The 15,113-nt window shown below is 36.5% G+C and overlaps 2 protein-coding genes across 2 annotated transcripts; both read left to right on the forward strand.

The window, feature by feature from the left end:
* The first annotated feature begins 137 nt into the window (after nucleotides 1–137).
* Nucleotides 138–5,158, forward strand: LOC132848555 (NACHT, LRR and PYD domains-containing protein 1 homolog). Its single transcript, XM_060874375.1, has 6 exons — nucleotides 138–575; nucleotides 1,040–2,753; nucleotides 2,834–2,917; nucleotides 3,002–3,085; nucleotides 3,258–3,335; nucleotides 4,393–5,158. The coding sequence occupies exons 1-6, from the start codon at nucleotides 272–274 to the stop codon at nucleotides 4,718–4,720; spliced, it is 2,592 nt and encodes an 863-aa protein (XP_060730358.1). The 5' UTR covers nucleotides 138–271; the 3' UTR covers nucleotides 4,721–5,158.
* Nucleotides 5,159–5,328: 170 nt separating this feature from the next.
* larp7 (La ribonucleoprotein 7, transcriptional regulator) lies at nucleotides 5,329–15,113 on the forward strand. Its single transcript, XM_060874376.1, has 12 exons — nucleotides 5,329–5,832; nucleotides 6,908–7,008; nucleotides 7,106–7,189; nucleotides 7,277–7,441; nucleotides 8,195–8,300; nucleotides 11,846–12,175; nucleotides 12,484–12,640; nucleotides 13,267–13,406; nucleotides 13,581–13,690; nucleotides 13,772–13,931; nucleotides 14,513–14,604; nucleotides 14,711–15,113. Exons 1-12 carry the CDS (start codon nucleotides 5,619–5,621, stop codon nucleotides 14,783–14,785), a joined length of 1,734 nt encoding a protein of 577 aa, XP_060730359.1. The 5' UTR covers nucleotides 5,329–5,618; the 3' UTR covers nucleotides 14,786–15,113.

A 15,113-nucleotide genomic window follows, 5' to 3' on the forward strand; every position in this document is an offset into this window, starting at 1 on the left:
GTGACCTAATAAAAGTTGCTAAACAATACAGAATTTCATAGTATGAGTGTAGAAGTCCTACTTCCTCTTTTGGTTTCTGTAATGTAAGACTTCCAGATGATTCATTTAAATGCAATGACACAAGTAGGCTCCAGGTTTGGAGAGATACATTTGGTCGCTCTTTTGAGAGAGATATCACACATTACACGGTAGGAAGATTTTCCAATGGATTTGTTGTAGCGCAACGCACCTGATTTATGTCTTTAGTCCTGAATGGAAAAATATTTCTGTAATGGCACAAGCAGGAACAGCTGAACCCTGCCTACAGAGCCTTAGGGACTGCCGTGTTTCTCTTGTGGACAAACTGGAGTTCCACATTGATACACTTACAGATGTATTAATTTCGAAGGACATCTTGACTAGAGATGATCAAGAGGAGATACAGTATGAGAAGGGTCCACGTGGGAAGGTGCGAAAGGTACTGGATATATTGGAGGGGAAGGGGGAAGAGGCAGCTAGAATTTTTATATCTGTAAGTTGCCACCTTGGAGAGTCCAACATAAAACCTGGTGATTCGTCTCTAAAACAGACACCAGGTAAGTGAGCATTGAGACTGTGCTTAAAATGAAAACTTTCAATTATAAACTTTGTCCAGATCTTCAACAAATAGACAATTGGATGATTCTCTAATGTATAGTATTTAATGTGTGTAGTTGTATAGTTATTTCAAATGTATACTATGTAGTATGTATAGTTATACGTGTATATGTATTTCATCTGTTTGTTATATAATGTGTGTTAAATAGAATTGCATGTGTATATTATGTAATGTTTGTTGGTATATAGAGTTTTAGGTGTATATTATATATTGTGTGTGTGTTATATAGTATTTTATATGTATATTATATAGTGTGTGGTTAGAAAGTATTTTATATGCATATTCTATGGTGTTTTCTAGTGTTTTCTTTTATATGTATATTATATAATGTGTGTGGTTATATAGTTTTATATGTCTTTATTATATAATGTGTGTAATTAAATGGTGTTCTATAAATTTCAGAATACCAAAAGGTCAAAGCAAAGCATAAAGAAGTTTTAAAACGCAGAAGTGAGCGTATGCTCTACTATAACACACGGCATGGAGAGAAGATCCATTTTTCTGAACACTATGTCAATCTACTGATTGTAAAAGGCCATCATAGTTTAGAAATTAAAAGACATGAGGTTTTAACCTTTGGACAACAGCGCATTTCTCTTCAGCAAAAAGCTACGGAGCAGAGACTGATCAAGCCAGCACAACTGTTTTCCAGTGAAACAGGCGAAAAGTCAGCCAAAAAGATTTTGGTGACCGGAGTAGCAGGAATTGGGAAAACTGTGCTAGTCCAGAAAATTCTTTACGATTTCAGTAATCACAAAGAACATCAGTCTTTTGATTTCATTATTCACCTCACCTTCAGGGACCTTAATCTTGTCAGCAAGCCAGTGAGCCTACGAGAACTTATTCTCCGTAAAAATGGACATCTTGCTAAGCATCTCGACACCATCATCGAAAATGACACTAAACTCCTGATCATTCTGGATGGCTTTGATGAATTTAAGCACTTCAGGGGGTGCGACCTGGGCATGTTTTTGACAGATCTTGATGAGGAAGGCGAGGTGGTGGAAGTCTTGACCAGCTTAATGTTAGGGGAGCTCCTCCCAGGAGCCTCTGTGCTGGTTACCAGCAGGCCTACAGCTGTTAGTCACATCCCCATTGGATCCATTGACTGCTTTGTTGTCATAACTGGATTCTCTACTGTAGAGATTCATGACTTCTTCCAGCGTTTCTTTCAGGATGAGGAACTAGCTACTAAGATGTTCGAGATAGTGGTTGCAAATGAACTACTGCTCACTCTCTGCTACATTCCAGCCTTCTGTCATATCATGTGTAGCGTTCTGAAAGAAAATAAGGGTCTATACACAGCTAACCCTAGGACAATGACTGATATTTACGTGCAGTACTTGCTGGCATTGGTCAAATCACACACAAATATACGAATTGAATCATTAAACAGTGTCATTGGAATGAACCATCAAGAGCACCTGCAAGAAATCCTATTAAAACTTGGCAGATTGGCATATCAGAAACTAATGAGTCAAGAAACTCTGTTTTATAGCAGCAATGATGAAATAGCCAACTGTGTTATTGCAAGCGCTTTTCTGGACAAGACGTCCGTTCAGGAGCCAAGCTGCACAGAAGATGTGTATTCCTTTACACATCTCACAATACAGGAGTTTTTTGCCGCGCTTTATTGTGCTATGGCCGATGTACCCTTATCAGAGACACTAGGTTCAGGCAATGAATACAGTATCAAAAGTCTGCCAGGAAACCTTGATCTGTTTACCAGATTTGTTTCTGGTCTGTTATCAAACAGGAACCAAGTTTATCTCTCCAGAAATATCGGGTTTCAGAAGCAGAAAGATAAAATGCAATCCTTCCGACTGAAGCTGGTATCCGATACTCAAGCCAATTGTGAGAATGGCGCTTACATTCTAACACAGCTGCACTGTATTTTGGAGCAACAGGATGTGCTACTAATGCAGGAGCTCAAGTTGCAAAGACTGCGTATTAACCTCAGTGATGTTACTCTGTCCACCATGGACTACAATGCTGTGAAGCATTTTCTCAATGAAATACACCTGCCTATACTGGAAGTGGATCTAACTGGGACAAGCATAAGTGCTGAATCACTAAGGGATTTACAGCCCTACTTGCTAAGATGCGAGAAGATATGGTGAGTCGAAGCTCTAAGTGTTAGACAGAGTTTACAAGCTTGATCCTGCATTTAATGGTCTATTATCTAACCTGTCATAGGCTGGGGGAAAATAAACTGGACCTGGAAGCAATCAAGGAAGTTGCTGAAATCCTGCATGCATCTGATAATTTAAAAGAACTTGGGTAAACTTTCATTCACCATTCCAGTCATGATTTAATGGGTTGCAACATAAAATACTCAAGCTTGCGTTAACATTATGGATACAGTTTAGGATGGACAGACATCGGTGACGAACATCTTTTTGTACTCACAAATGCTATCAAGACTAAGCAAACCCTAACAGAGCTCTGGTGAGTGGATATATTACTACAGTATATATCCTCTATCTGTTTATATAAGCATATTATTAAACTATATACCTCTTGATTATATTTAGTATAGAGTACATTAATCAGACACTGAACTATATGGTGGGTGAAATGTTTCTATATTAAGACATATTTTTTTTTTACTTTTGCTTAGGATGGAGGGGAATAGAATCACTTTTGAAGGCTTATCACCATTAAGTGTCTTTACACCTTCACCTCTTGAGAAAGTTGTGTAAGTCGAGCAATGATAACTTTCAGAACTTTACTTTCAATAACTAGAGCATGGATAATTATTACAAATATTATAATTATTGTAATTATTAACAGGCATTTTTACTAATGTAATTGAAAATAAATATGTACTAGACCAGGTATGTCTTATTTGTAGGACAAATGGATAGAATATATGATACACTATAAAAGTATGGGGAGACCTGAACATCACGTCCATTTATTCACACATATTATTAAACATCCTATTCAAAATTTATTCCTTCATTCTGGGAAGGCTTTCCACTAGATTTTGGAGCATGGCTGTGGGGATTTGATCATTCAATCACAAGTGCATTAGGGAGGTTGGACAGTTTGTCAGGTGAGGAGGCTTGACTCACATTCATCATACCAGTTCAAAGGTGTTCATGGGTTTGAGGTCAGGGCTCTGCGAAAGTTGTTGTTCTACACCAGCCTTGGCAACCTATGGCATTGCTATGCTGGAACATGTTTGGGCCTCTTAGGTCTAGTCAAAGAAAATAAGTTGTACAGTAAAGGCATTCTATAGAAGTGTGTACTCACTTTGTTGAAACAGTTTGAAGAACCACATAAGAACCACATACTTTTGGTCATGTAGTGTTGGTATAGTGTAGGTATTGTCCTTTTAACTCAACTCCTGGGGTATGTTCTTGCCTTTAGTTTATCCTTCTAATCCTTGCCTGATTTGTGGTTATTTTTCCTAATGAACCTTTGATTGCATTAATAATTAATAATTAATTAAACAAAAAACAACATTTTATTGTACTGTACATAATTTCTTGAATCTTAAAATGTGTTAAAAAACTGATAGTATTGAAACCAACAAAACAAAAAATACATATTGTGATATGTAATACAATTCTTTGACACAGAATAGGATTACAGGGTGTGTAAATATACAGAGGATTAAAATACATTCAAATTCAAATTCTAGCTTCTTTTTTTCTTTTAAAATCTTTTTTCACATTGTTTATTCTTGATTTTCTTGAACTATATATTAAACAGTAGCATATGTACACATCTGATTGTGATTTTCTTAGTGCCATTTGGAACAATGTAACTGATGCTGAAGAAGAGCACCTGAACAGCCTCTGTCCTACACCCTGCTTCATCGTGTCCTTCACAGAAAATAGTATTTGGCAAGACTGGGCCCAATGGGTTCTTCAGAGATGTGAAGTGAGTAGCAGTGAGAAGCTGGTGACGATCCTGTACAAAGTGAGTGACATATCTGTTCGCAGTCTAGAAAGCCAGTGGGCCAAGACTTTCTGTAGAAGCCTGACACAATTAATAAGGACACGAATTGACCAGTGCTTGGAGGAGGATGTGCGAAGGAAACTGGAGAAGTTTGAGACAATTCTCACCTCATAGTGGATTTCTCACTGCTGGATTTTTTTTTGGAAATGAATGATTCATTGTATATATTTGTGTTTTATTAGTATTTAATAATATTTTTTAGTAAATTTCGAGCAAAATGCTTCTAAGTTCATTTCATGTATCTCTTGACAGTTATCCATTGTAAATTAACGGGTAACACAGTATCGCAGTGGGATCAGATTTTTTATTTTTAATTTTTAGTTTTTTTATATACTGAAATGTATTTTATGTTCCTTCCCTTTTGGGTGTCTGTAGACTGAAAATTTGACCTGAAAAAAGTTCTTGCTGCAAACTTAGAAAGACAATGTTTTCCCTATATATCGCTTTTTTTTTCCTTTTCCCAACCCCCTTTTCTTTCTTTCTTTCTTTCTTTGTATGTTAATATAAGAAACATAAGCATTATACACATTATTATTTATTTACATCCATATATATTTAATGATTATTTAATTTCTGTACATGAAACACTATACTGTCACGTTTTGTATTAACGAATTATAAAATATTTTATTCGTTTTATATTTTATATAAAATTTTGTAACCGACACGTGACCTCAGTTGTGTTTTGAACCGCGCTTCGTTCGACGTCATCGATACGCGCCGATAGTTTCTGCACACCGAGAACTTTTGAATTCGATACAAACTATTGACTATCGTGCTTAAATGTAAAAATGTACTACAGAGATTTCTGTGATATCTAAATGCACGAGAAAGTAGCGCCGAACCTCGTTTAGTATTAGACGGTTTTGTACTGAAACGTTATATAAACAAGAGACTTACTAGCCGAGTAGCTTTCAAGCTAACTCACTGATTACTAATTATGACGGTTGGGTTTTAACCGTTTCGCTTGTGATAAACGATTAAACGGTGTAAGAATTGATTAGTTGTGGATATGGTTGACTCTACGGTGTCGAATATGACGGCTGGAGAAAGTTTGTCCACCAAGGAGCCGAGTGAGAAGAAGCGAGACAGTGAGAAAAAGAAGCGGTCTCGAGTCAAACAGCTGCTAACAGACGTGAAGAGACAAGTTGAGTTCTGGTTTGGTGATGTAAATCTGCACAAGGACAGATATCTGAAGAATGTTATCGTGCAGTCAAGAGATGGGTGTAAGTGCTGAGCTTCATAAATCATATCAAAACTGTTTACGTGCTTGTTTTTGCTCTTTGCACGTGTTGTCTCACATTTCAGTTCATTTGCTGTTTGGCACAATACTTTCCAATATCTCATGTAATTGCTGCTTTAATACTAATGTGTTCATTCCAGTATTTACACTTGTCTTTTGTGTGATGTCTTGTATTTTTGTTTGCACTGTATTTTGTCCTGCTCTGTTTGCACCAGGTTGCACAGATGCACATGTGTCTAAGCTTAACTTACTTTAAGTCCTTATAGGTCTGTCTTTGTTCTATGTAACAAGAAGGTCCTGGAGAAACCTTGTCTCATTTCACTGTGTTACACTGTGCAACAACTTTATATAGATGAAATAACAATAAAAGCTTCTTGAATTGAAATACTGGCAGAGTTTAAGTATTTACATGTAGCTCTGTAGCAGTAGTGGATCAAATGGTTAAGGCTTTGGGTTATTGATGGGAAGGTCAATGTTCAAGCCCCAGCACTGAGAAACGAAAACAATTGGGCTCTTGTGCATTTAAAGCCACTGGCCTGTATCAGTATGATTTTATTTATTTTTTATTGCCATTATTGGATGAAAGCTTATGAATCTGATCAAAGGGGCATAATTGATCAGGGCCAATGCACAAGCATTCAGCATAGCCAATACAACAATCTGGAATGTCCTGAAAAACCACTGGTGTGGAAGAATGGACTGAAGGGGGAAATCACCAACAACTATACGAAGCTGCAGTACAAACCTGGAACAGCATCAGTTAAGAAGAATGTTTGGTGATTTCATTCGGTTGCTGGCTTCTGCAATTAAGGGAGGGATAAACAACCAAATATTATACTATTCTTAATTTGCATTTATTAAATTGGCAATTATTTTTTTTCTATTCAAGACTCCAGGCCTTAACCCTCACTCCTACATGGGCAATGTATCGTGGCTGACCCCAACCTCCAGTGTTGATATATGCGAATAAAGACTTTCACTGTGCTGTAATGTATATGTGACAAAATAAAGTCTTATATTCTTCTATAAAGGTTGAATGATTTTGTTTTCCTTTGTAGATGTTGATATTTCTCTCTTGACGTCATTCAACAAAATGAAAAAGTTGACCACGGATAGCAAGCTGATAGCTAGAGCACTCAAAAATTCAGAAGTGGTAGAGGTAAAAATTAACATGTACTAACAGAAGATGTTATTTATAATAACTAGAGAGTGCCGTGATTTACACCAGTTTCAATCTTTGCTGTTTTGTTTGTTAGGTTAATCTTGAAGGAACACAAATAAGGAGGAAACAGCCACTCGGTGACAGTCCAAGAGATATAGATGACCGCACAGTATATGTTGTAAATATCACCTGTTCAAATAATGTAGTGTAATTTCTCAGATTTCATTGTTCACTAGTAATTCATTGAGCTGTTTCTGTTTTTCAGGAACTTCTTCCAAAAGATGTTACCCACGCGTGGATAGAACGAGTGTTTAGTAAGTGTGGGAATGTGGTGTACGTTAGTATCCCCAGGTACAAGTCTACAGGAGACTCCAAGGGCTTTGCTTTCGTGGAGTTTAAGACTCAAGCTCAAGCACAGAAAGCCATTGAGGTATATAATCTTTTCAGATTCATGTAATGATCTTTCTCAGATTTGTTTTACCGTGAGTGGCATGTAGGGCTAAAAATGGATTTGTAATACACATTAGCCAGGAATTCAAAACCAGGAAAGTGTATAAAGACCATTGCCAAGTGTGCATAGGAAACACAAATATGACCCATGCACGGAGAACACCAGAAAATAAATAAATTAACTATAGGGACAAATATACAAACAATAAGTTTAAAGTTTTGTGTATTGCATCCATCAGTTATATTTTCTTTATTATTCTTCCCAAAAAGATTCCAACTACAAAACACGCATCACTCATTTCTCTTGTGCTACAGCTCTGACTTTTAGCTCATGTTGCAGTTTAAGAAACTGAATTTAGAAAAGAAGCAACCTAAAACATATGATATATTTAATTCCCTTTTTGCTTTTGGATTGATTCAGAATTAAATTCACTTTCAGACTGCAATCACACTGCCCCTGAGTTTGATTGGATTTGACCACTAAGAGGTTTTGACAGCCACAGTCCACATATAGCATGAGGCAATTATACCATGCCTGAGATGTTCGCATCAGGTGCATTCAGATAATAGCAGACCTGTGTGCATTTACAGATGAACTTGGTTATGAGTATTAAGCTCAGATGTAATGTTGCATATACCGTGTGAATTCTAAAGCCATTCTGGTATATGCAAAATTTGGACCATGCTAGTTGCTGAAGCTTTTCTTATCTCTTTTTTCTCTGTCACGTCTTAGATGCTGAATAACCCTCCAGAGGATGCCCCAAGGAAGGCAGGCATTTTTCCCAAAACCTTGGCGAGAAAAGCAATTCCTTTTCATACAGTCCAAGATAGCACAAAGGGTAATGCAGCTCATACATAACACTTTTTATACAAAGTCTTTTTATTGCAAACAAAGTCAAATAATAATACAGAATCCCATTTTGGTTTTACATGAAAAAGGAGTAAAGAAATACAACAATAATAGAAAGGAATTAGAAAGAAAAAGTAATTATCAAATACAAGTCATTTTATGTTTACAGAAGAAAAGAGAACCTTATCTGGCAAAACTCTCTAGGCGCAGAGCTATAGTTTTTGCCAGAACATTTACATCAGAATTTAACAAAGATAGGGGCCTATAGGAAAAACATAAAGTTGGAGCTTTGTCACTCTTCAAAAGAAGAGCTATTGAAGCTTGGGTCAGAGTAGTTGGAAGCAAACATTTTCCAAGGATTCATTAAACACTGACAAAAGTAGAGGTGCTAATTTATCAACAAATTTCTTGAAAGACTCAATAGGATACCCATCAGGTCCCAGGGCTTTATTGGACTGCATCACTTTAATTGAGAATTTTATTTCTTCAAGGGAGAATAATTTTTACCGGATCTGTAACAGTTACGTTAACATTATTATTAATTATAGATATCAAACGTGAGGCAGACTGACGTTTCAATTGGTGAGCCAGTAGTCAATTCACTTTATCGCTATGTTCGTAGTAAGTGCCGCGTGTCTGCAATAACAATCGCTATACGTCCTTAGTGGAGATGAGATCAAATTCTGTCTTAAGGTTTCTTAAACAGTTCTGGGGAGGGATTGGATGCACACTCTTGGTCAAGGATACCAATAGCAGAAGCATAGTTTTGTAAGCCTGGCCTTATGGTTTTTATTATAATGAGAAGAGTATGCAAAATTTATAAGGAAAGCCTTCAGTACTTCAGCCAAAGTAAAGATGATGTAAGTTTGTTCTGATTGAAAAGGAGAAACTCTTCAATAGAATTAGAAAGAAATTAGACAGAAATCTGCCAACAATAGAGAATTAACTCTCCAATGGGGGGAGTAGATCTCTCTGTGGACAGCTGAATATCCAGAAATAGTGGTGCATGATCTGATATTTAAATACTTAAGTAATCAACAGCAGCAACAGACTAGTTCAAGCTGTTATTTATGAAGAAATAATCTATTCTTGAGTATGATTGATGAACCTGAGAGAAAAAGGAGAATTTTTTAATTAAAGGATAACGAACTCTCCAACGGTCAACCAACCCGTTCTAGTTCATAAAGTCAGAAAAGGATTTTGACATAGCTGACTGAGATATTGGCCGTGAACCAGATCTGTCTAGCACCGGGTCAAGTACACAAATCACCTCCAAAAAAAAACAAAAAATGAGCTACTTTAACCCTCCTAACTTCCTCCTATACAAATTAGGAGCGCTGAGTCAACTTGACTTTGTCTGTTTTGACTGCTTATAAAAAATGAAGTATATATGATAGCCATAACTTGTTTCCAACATATTAACATATATTTTGCAAGAAAAAAAAGCATATTTGGTATAATAAACCTGATTTATATACAAAAATGCCTCATTTTTTAGTTAAAAAAAAAACAGAAATTTTGAATTATTTTCACTATTGAGGCACAAAAGTCGATGCACAATTACAGGCTGGTATATTTCAACTGCAGGAGATTGTTTTGAAACCAAATAATAAAAAAGTTTTTTTCCAGGCCAAATTGACTTGAATGCTTATAAATCAAAAATTCTACAATTATATTTTACACTTGTAATATCTATTTTGCCCACCTGATGTAACCATTGTAACCAACAACAGGCTACACACACACACACACACACACCCCTCCCACTCAAGAAACATGGCATAATTTTATGTGAATGAAACCTCTTTTACATTCCTTATGTTTTTTTTATTATACTTAATTTATGAATGATAACCCTTATGAAATTATGCCATGTTTTTGAGTAAAATAAGCAGAAATTAAATATTATTTTGGATAACCACTGACTGATAAATGTCAAACATTACTCAGCATATCTCCAGGCCAAAGCTGACTGATGCAGCTAAATTTATAAATAAGAGAGTGGAAACAATTATGATTTGCAAAACACATGTATTTTATTTTTGAACTTCTTTATAGAAATATGAACGTGTGCGTGTGTGTGTTTGTGAAGCTTGTTGGTAGATCAGATTTTGCCCCCAGCTGGACAAATGCATATAACAAGTGTGAAATATTTACAAATGAGTAGTTTTTTTTTTTTTTGGAGGCCTAATGATTTGCAATGCGTGTGTGTGTAGCATCATTTCGGTAGATCATATTTTATTATATGTGTGTGTGTATATGTGTGTGTTTATTGTGTGTGTGTGTTTTGGGTGCATGTGTTAGTGGACATTTTATGTGTGCATTTTTGTCTGTATGTATGTTCATTGCACTGAAAAGGGCAAAAGTGTGACCTATTGCCCCACTAAATGTGGCCGGGTCCAGCTGACCTGGGAGGATCCAAAACGCAAAGTATATATTGGTCTGAACACATAGTTCAACAAAATTAATTTTACTTGCAAAGATCGTAATTTGGAACAATCCTGGTAAATTTCAGGCAAATATGTGGAAGAAAACCAAAGTTATGACACATTAAACTTTCATTAAACCTTCCAGCAGGGTCAGATAGACCCGAGGAAAATAGGAAGGTTAAATGAGGTGTTACTAAGTACTCTGTTAGAGAATTCAACATCATCAAAGTTAGGTGCCTTAGGTAACCTTAAGGTATCTGCCATTTTTATCAGCAATAACTTCAGTAGGTAGAATATTTATATTGATCAAAATAGCAACTCCTCTCGATTTAGAGTTAAAGTTAGAATGAAAGACATGTCCTATCCAAGAAGCCTGCAGCCTATAATGATCTTTAGATTTGAGATGAGTTTCTTGCAAAACTCAGAGTTTACAGAGTTAAGCCGTTTCAAATGGCTAAAAACTTAACCACGTTTCATGCCACGTATATTCCAGCTAATGAAACAGACAGAACTTAACGGGACACATTTAAGTATAAATGAGTTTTAAGAACACGTGAATAGTACCAAATGGCCAATGTTTTACCAGCCATGATATGTCCAGGTGGTGAAAAAAGCTTGAACAAAATACACTAGGGGTAAATATATCAAAACGGTAATCAAATCAGATGTCTTACTCCATTGGCTGCTCTCCACCCAAAAACTTTAAATGGCTTTGGTTGTAACTGGTTTCTGCCTTTTCTTTCTTTTCCCCCTTTTTTATAGCAGTATTATTTTTTATCCATGCTTTTGGTTGGGTGAGATCAACTCTGCCTTTGATAACATAGTTTCATACTAAATGGTACTGTGACCTGCAGAAGCAGCTTGCATATTATATCTGGCGTCATAAAATATGTCAAGTGAAAAAATGTCTCAGAAATGATTAATGACAGAAAAAATACATTCAGAAGTATCTTAATTAAAAACAACTATACTAGAGCTATTAGTAATAAGCCAGTTATTGATATAGGCTGATGAGGCCATTTATTTTGACAAGTAAAGCACCAGGACCTTAATAAATGTTGAAGATCTGACTTTTAAACAGAGTATTTCTTCATTCGACCTTTAGATGAGGATGAAGGGAGAGGAGAAGATGATGAAGATGGAAAGAAAAAGAAGAAAAAGAAAAAACGAGCACGCAGTCAGCAGAACGATGATTTTGTTGAAGAAATGGCAACCGAGAAGGTGACCGACACTGAAATTGAGGCAGCTGACAGGAAAAGAGCAGTGTCTTCAGAAGGCACCAAGACGGAGAGCGTGACTGGCGTCAAAACTTCACAGAAGAAGGCAGATAAGAAAAGACGCCGGTCACACAGTTCGGAACTGTCTGGAGGGGAAGGGCAAGTGGAGAAGCCCGCCAAACTGAGGAAAGTGGATGAGGAGGCGAGTGACACGAAGGGTAAGAAGGCTCTCGGAGCCTGAATGGTGGTGGGGGAGTCACGATCACTTAATGTAGACTGTTCAATTTATTACTAGATTAAGAAAATATATTGGGCTCAATAATGTGTGTGTTCTTGGTAGCAAGCCTGACTTTTACTAAACCAGTAGCACAGCTGGGAAAGGGTTTTATACTGAACACTGATAGCTAAAATTGCAATTCCTTAAGCACATTCCGTGATCTGATCCTTTTAATTGCTTAGCTGTTTGGTTCAGTTGTATTGGCAGGAGATGCGTAGATGTGACCTGGAGTTTCTCATTGTTCTGTAGAGATGTCATCTGAGAACAATAAAGAAAAGGAAATGGAGGATGGAAAAAAAGATGAGAAAGATGATTCCATGTCAAAGGCCAAAAGGAAGAGAAAGAAGAAATATAAGGAGAGGCTGAAGATTGAGGAAGAGGTTATTCCTCTCCGAGTTCTCTCAAAGTAAGCTTCCTTAAACTGTTGGGTTTCATTTTCTCGGAACCAAGATGATGTAGCACTTGCTTTGAAAATGCTATCATAATGAATTTAAAGCAAAATAAACTCCACCTTGAAAGATATTAAAAGTGTTTGTATTCAAATATGTAGATGTGATTGGTGGGTCTTGTATGATCAGTTGTATGATGACGTATGTTTGCGGCTGTGTGCTTGCACCCATATCACAGGGGGACGTTGTTAGTGCAGTTACAATGAGTTTAGCTTTCAACAATATTAAACATGATGACATGAGTAAGAACTTTTCTCACTCCCCGTTTCTTAGTGCTGTTAAATGAGCGTGCTGAGACGTCTGAGGTAGAATTAGTGAGATGCTAAAGTTCAGGTATGCAACACATGTAGAGATTACTGGAGCAGGAGCCACTCTTAACTGGAAGTCTAACTGCATTATGGATAATGCAAATGAAATAGCTAAAAAGGTACACCATTAAAGATCACATTAACAGAGTCTTTCAAGGTGGAAACCAGACATAACATTTTTTTGCTCAAATTTTGAAAAGAAAATTTTAAGGCATTGTCAAAAATCTGGCCATAACATAAAGTTTTATTTGGTTTTGTTCGTTTGTTTGTTGCAGGAAAGAGTGGTTGGAGCTGAAGGAGGAGTATTTGGCCCTCCAGAAGCAGTGTATGACCAGCCTGAAGAAGAATATTTGTGATATTCAAAAAACCATGGCATGCGGCAATCTACAACCTATCAAGGACGGTGGAAAACCCTGTGAGTAACCTACAGATTAATTTGATCTGTTTTCTGGAAATGTTTTCCTGTTCAGATTTAATTTGTAACCATATTCTCAATAGGTATGTTGTTAATAAAGCAAAGGAACATTGTATTAGCATTACCTTGGTGTATATATGGTTCACCGCCCTCTCTTGTTTCTCTTTTGCACAGGGGGTGACTGCAAACCTAAAAAAGAAACACTAGATGGGCCGAAGTTTGAGAGCGGAGTCATCCTCAAAATCACCCACCATCAGCCTTTGCCCAACAAAAAAAGTGTCAAGGTACAATCTCATGGCAAGTTGCATATTAGTTAAAGTGTATGAGTGACTTAAGTAATATATAAATCTCTTTCCTGTTTGTAGGACACTCTGTCTGAGATTGCTGCAGTGCAGTACGTGGACATTGTAGAAGGAGATGCAGAGGGATATATCCGCTTTAAGACCCCCGAGGATGCCAAAGCCATCATTACGGCTCGATCCGAACTGCAGAAAAAGCACAACTGGATTCTGGACGTCCTGACTGGTTAGGAAATTTAATGCAAACCATTGAAGAATACAAGTTTTAAACTTTTTTAAAACATGCATTCTTCACTCTGCTCACTTTCTATACCCTTTAGGCAGGAGGAGTATGGTCATTCAGACGTGGGCTATTTCAGATATTATTGTTTGTTCTGCAGTAATTCTAGCATAAAACAGTAGTGTGACATAACAGCATATCGTATCACTCGGCACAACGCTGTCTGTTCAGTATGTCTGAATAGCAAACAGTTTATTCAACAGACTACATAATGACAAATTCTGGATTTCATAAAATACCAATTTGTATATGGAAAATAATAAACAGTAAAACCTAATAAAGCCCATGCGCCTGGATCAGATAAAATTAGCTAAGTAGCTTCCTTTTTATCTTGACTTAGGGTTTACACTAAGTGCACTATTTTACCTGAGACTGTCCGCTTGCATCCTGTCATATTAGCTTGAAATGGAACATGAAGTTTCCACCAGTCTTTAGATTCTAGTGTATGGGAGCATTTTCAGGATTATTCCCTCCATTTTATGTATAACTTTCATAAAATGTGTTTTAATCACAAATTATATCTTAAGGTGATCATGAACAGAGGTACTGGCAGAAGATACTCGTGGATCGACAGGCTAAACTCAATCGCCCCAGGGATAAAAAGCGTGGCACAGAAAAAGTAAGTATCCAAATTTGTGCTTTCTTTTTTTTTTTTTCTTACTTTTTTCTGTATTCAAAGAAATCAGCCAAATTAAATTCATTTTTGTCATATTTTCTTTACCTAGCTTATTTCCAAGGCTGAGAAAATCATCATTGCTCGGACCAAAGAGGCAAATAAGCACATAAGATTTGACGATTAGCAACCTTTGAAACCATTTATTTTTTAAATGTGCATTTACAAAGCAATGTTAACATTGTTTTTTTTTTTTTTACCTGCTTCGCACTGATAACTGGTTTGTTTTAATGACATGATTGTTTTCCATCTAATGTATTATTAAAACATTGAGTGTTATCAAGCTGTTCTGTGAACCTTATTTTTTCTTTCTTTTTTCTTTTTTTTTTAATGCTTACTGGCTTGTGTAAATATGTGTGTTCATTTTACACGAATAAATGTGAATGTGTTTAGATTACTGTGCATTTTAAATGTAAAGCCAAGGGCTGTTTTTTAAAATAAATTGTTTTCCAAGA

Source organism: Tachysurus vachellii, chromosome 7 (genome assembly GCF_030014155.1).
Source record: "Tachysurus vachellii isolate PV-2020 chromosome 7, HZAU_Pvac_v1, whole genome shotgun sequence".
NCBI lineage: Eukaryota > Metazoa > Chordata > Actinopteri > Siluriformes > Bagridae > Tachysurus > Tachysurus vachellii.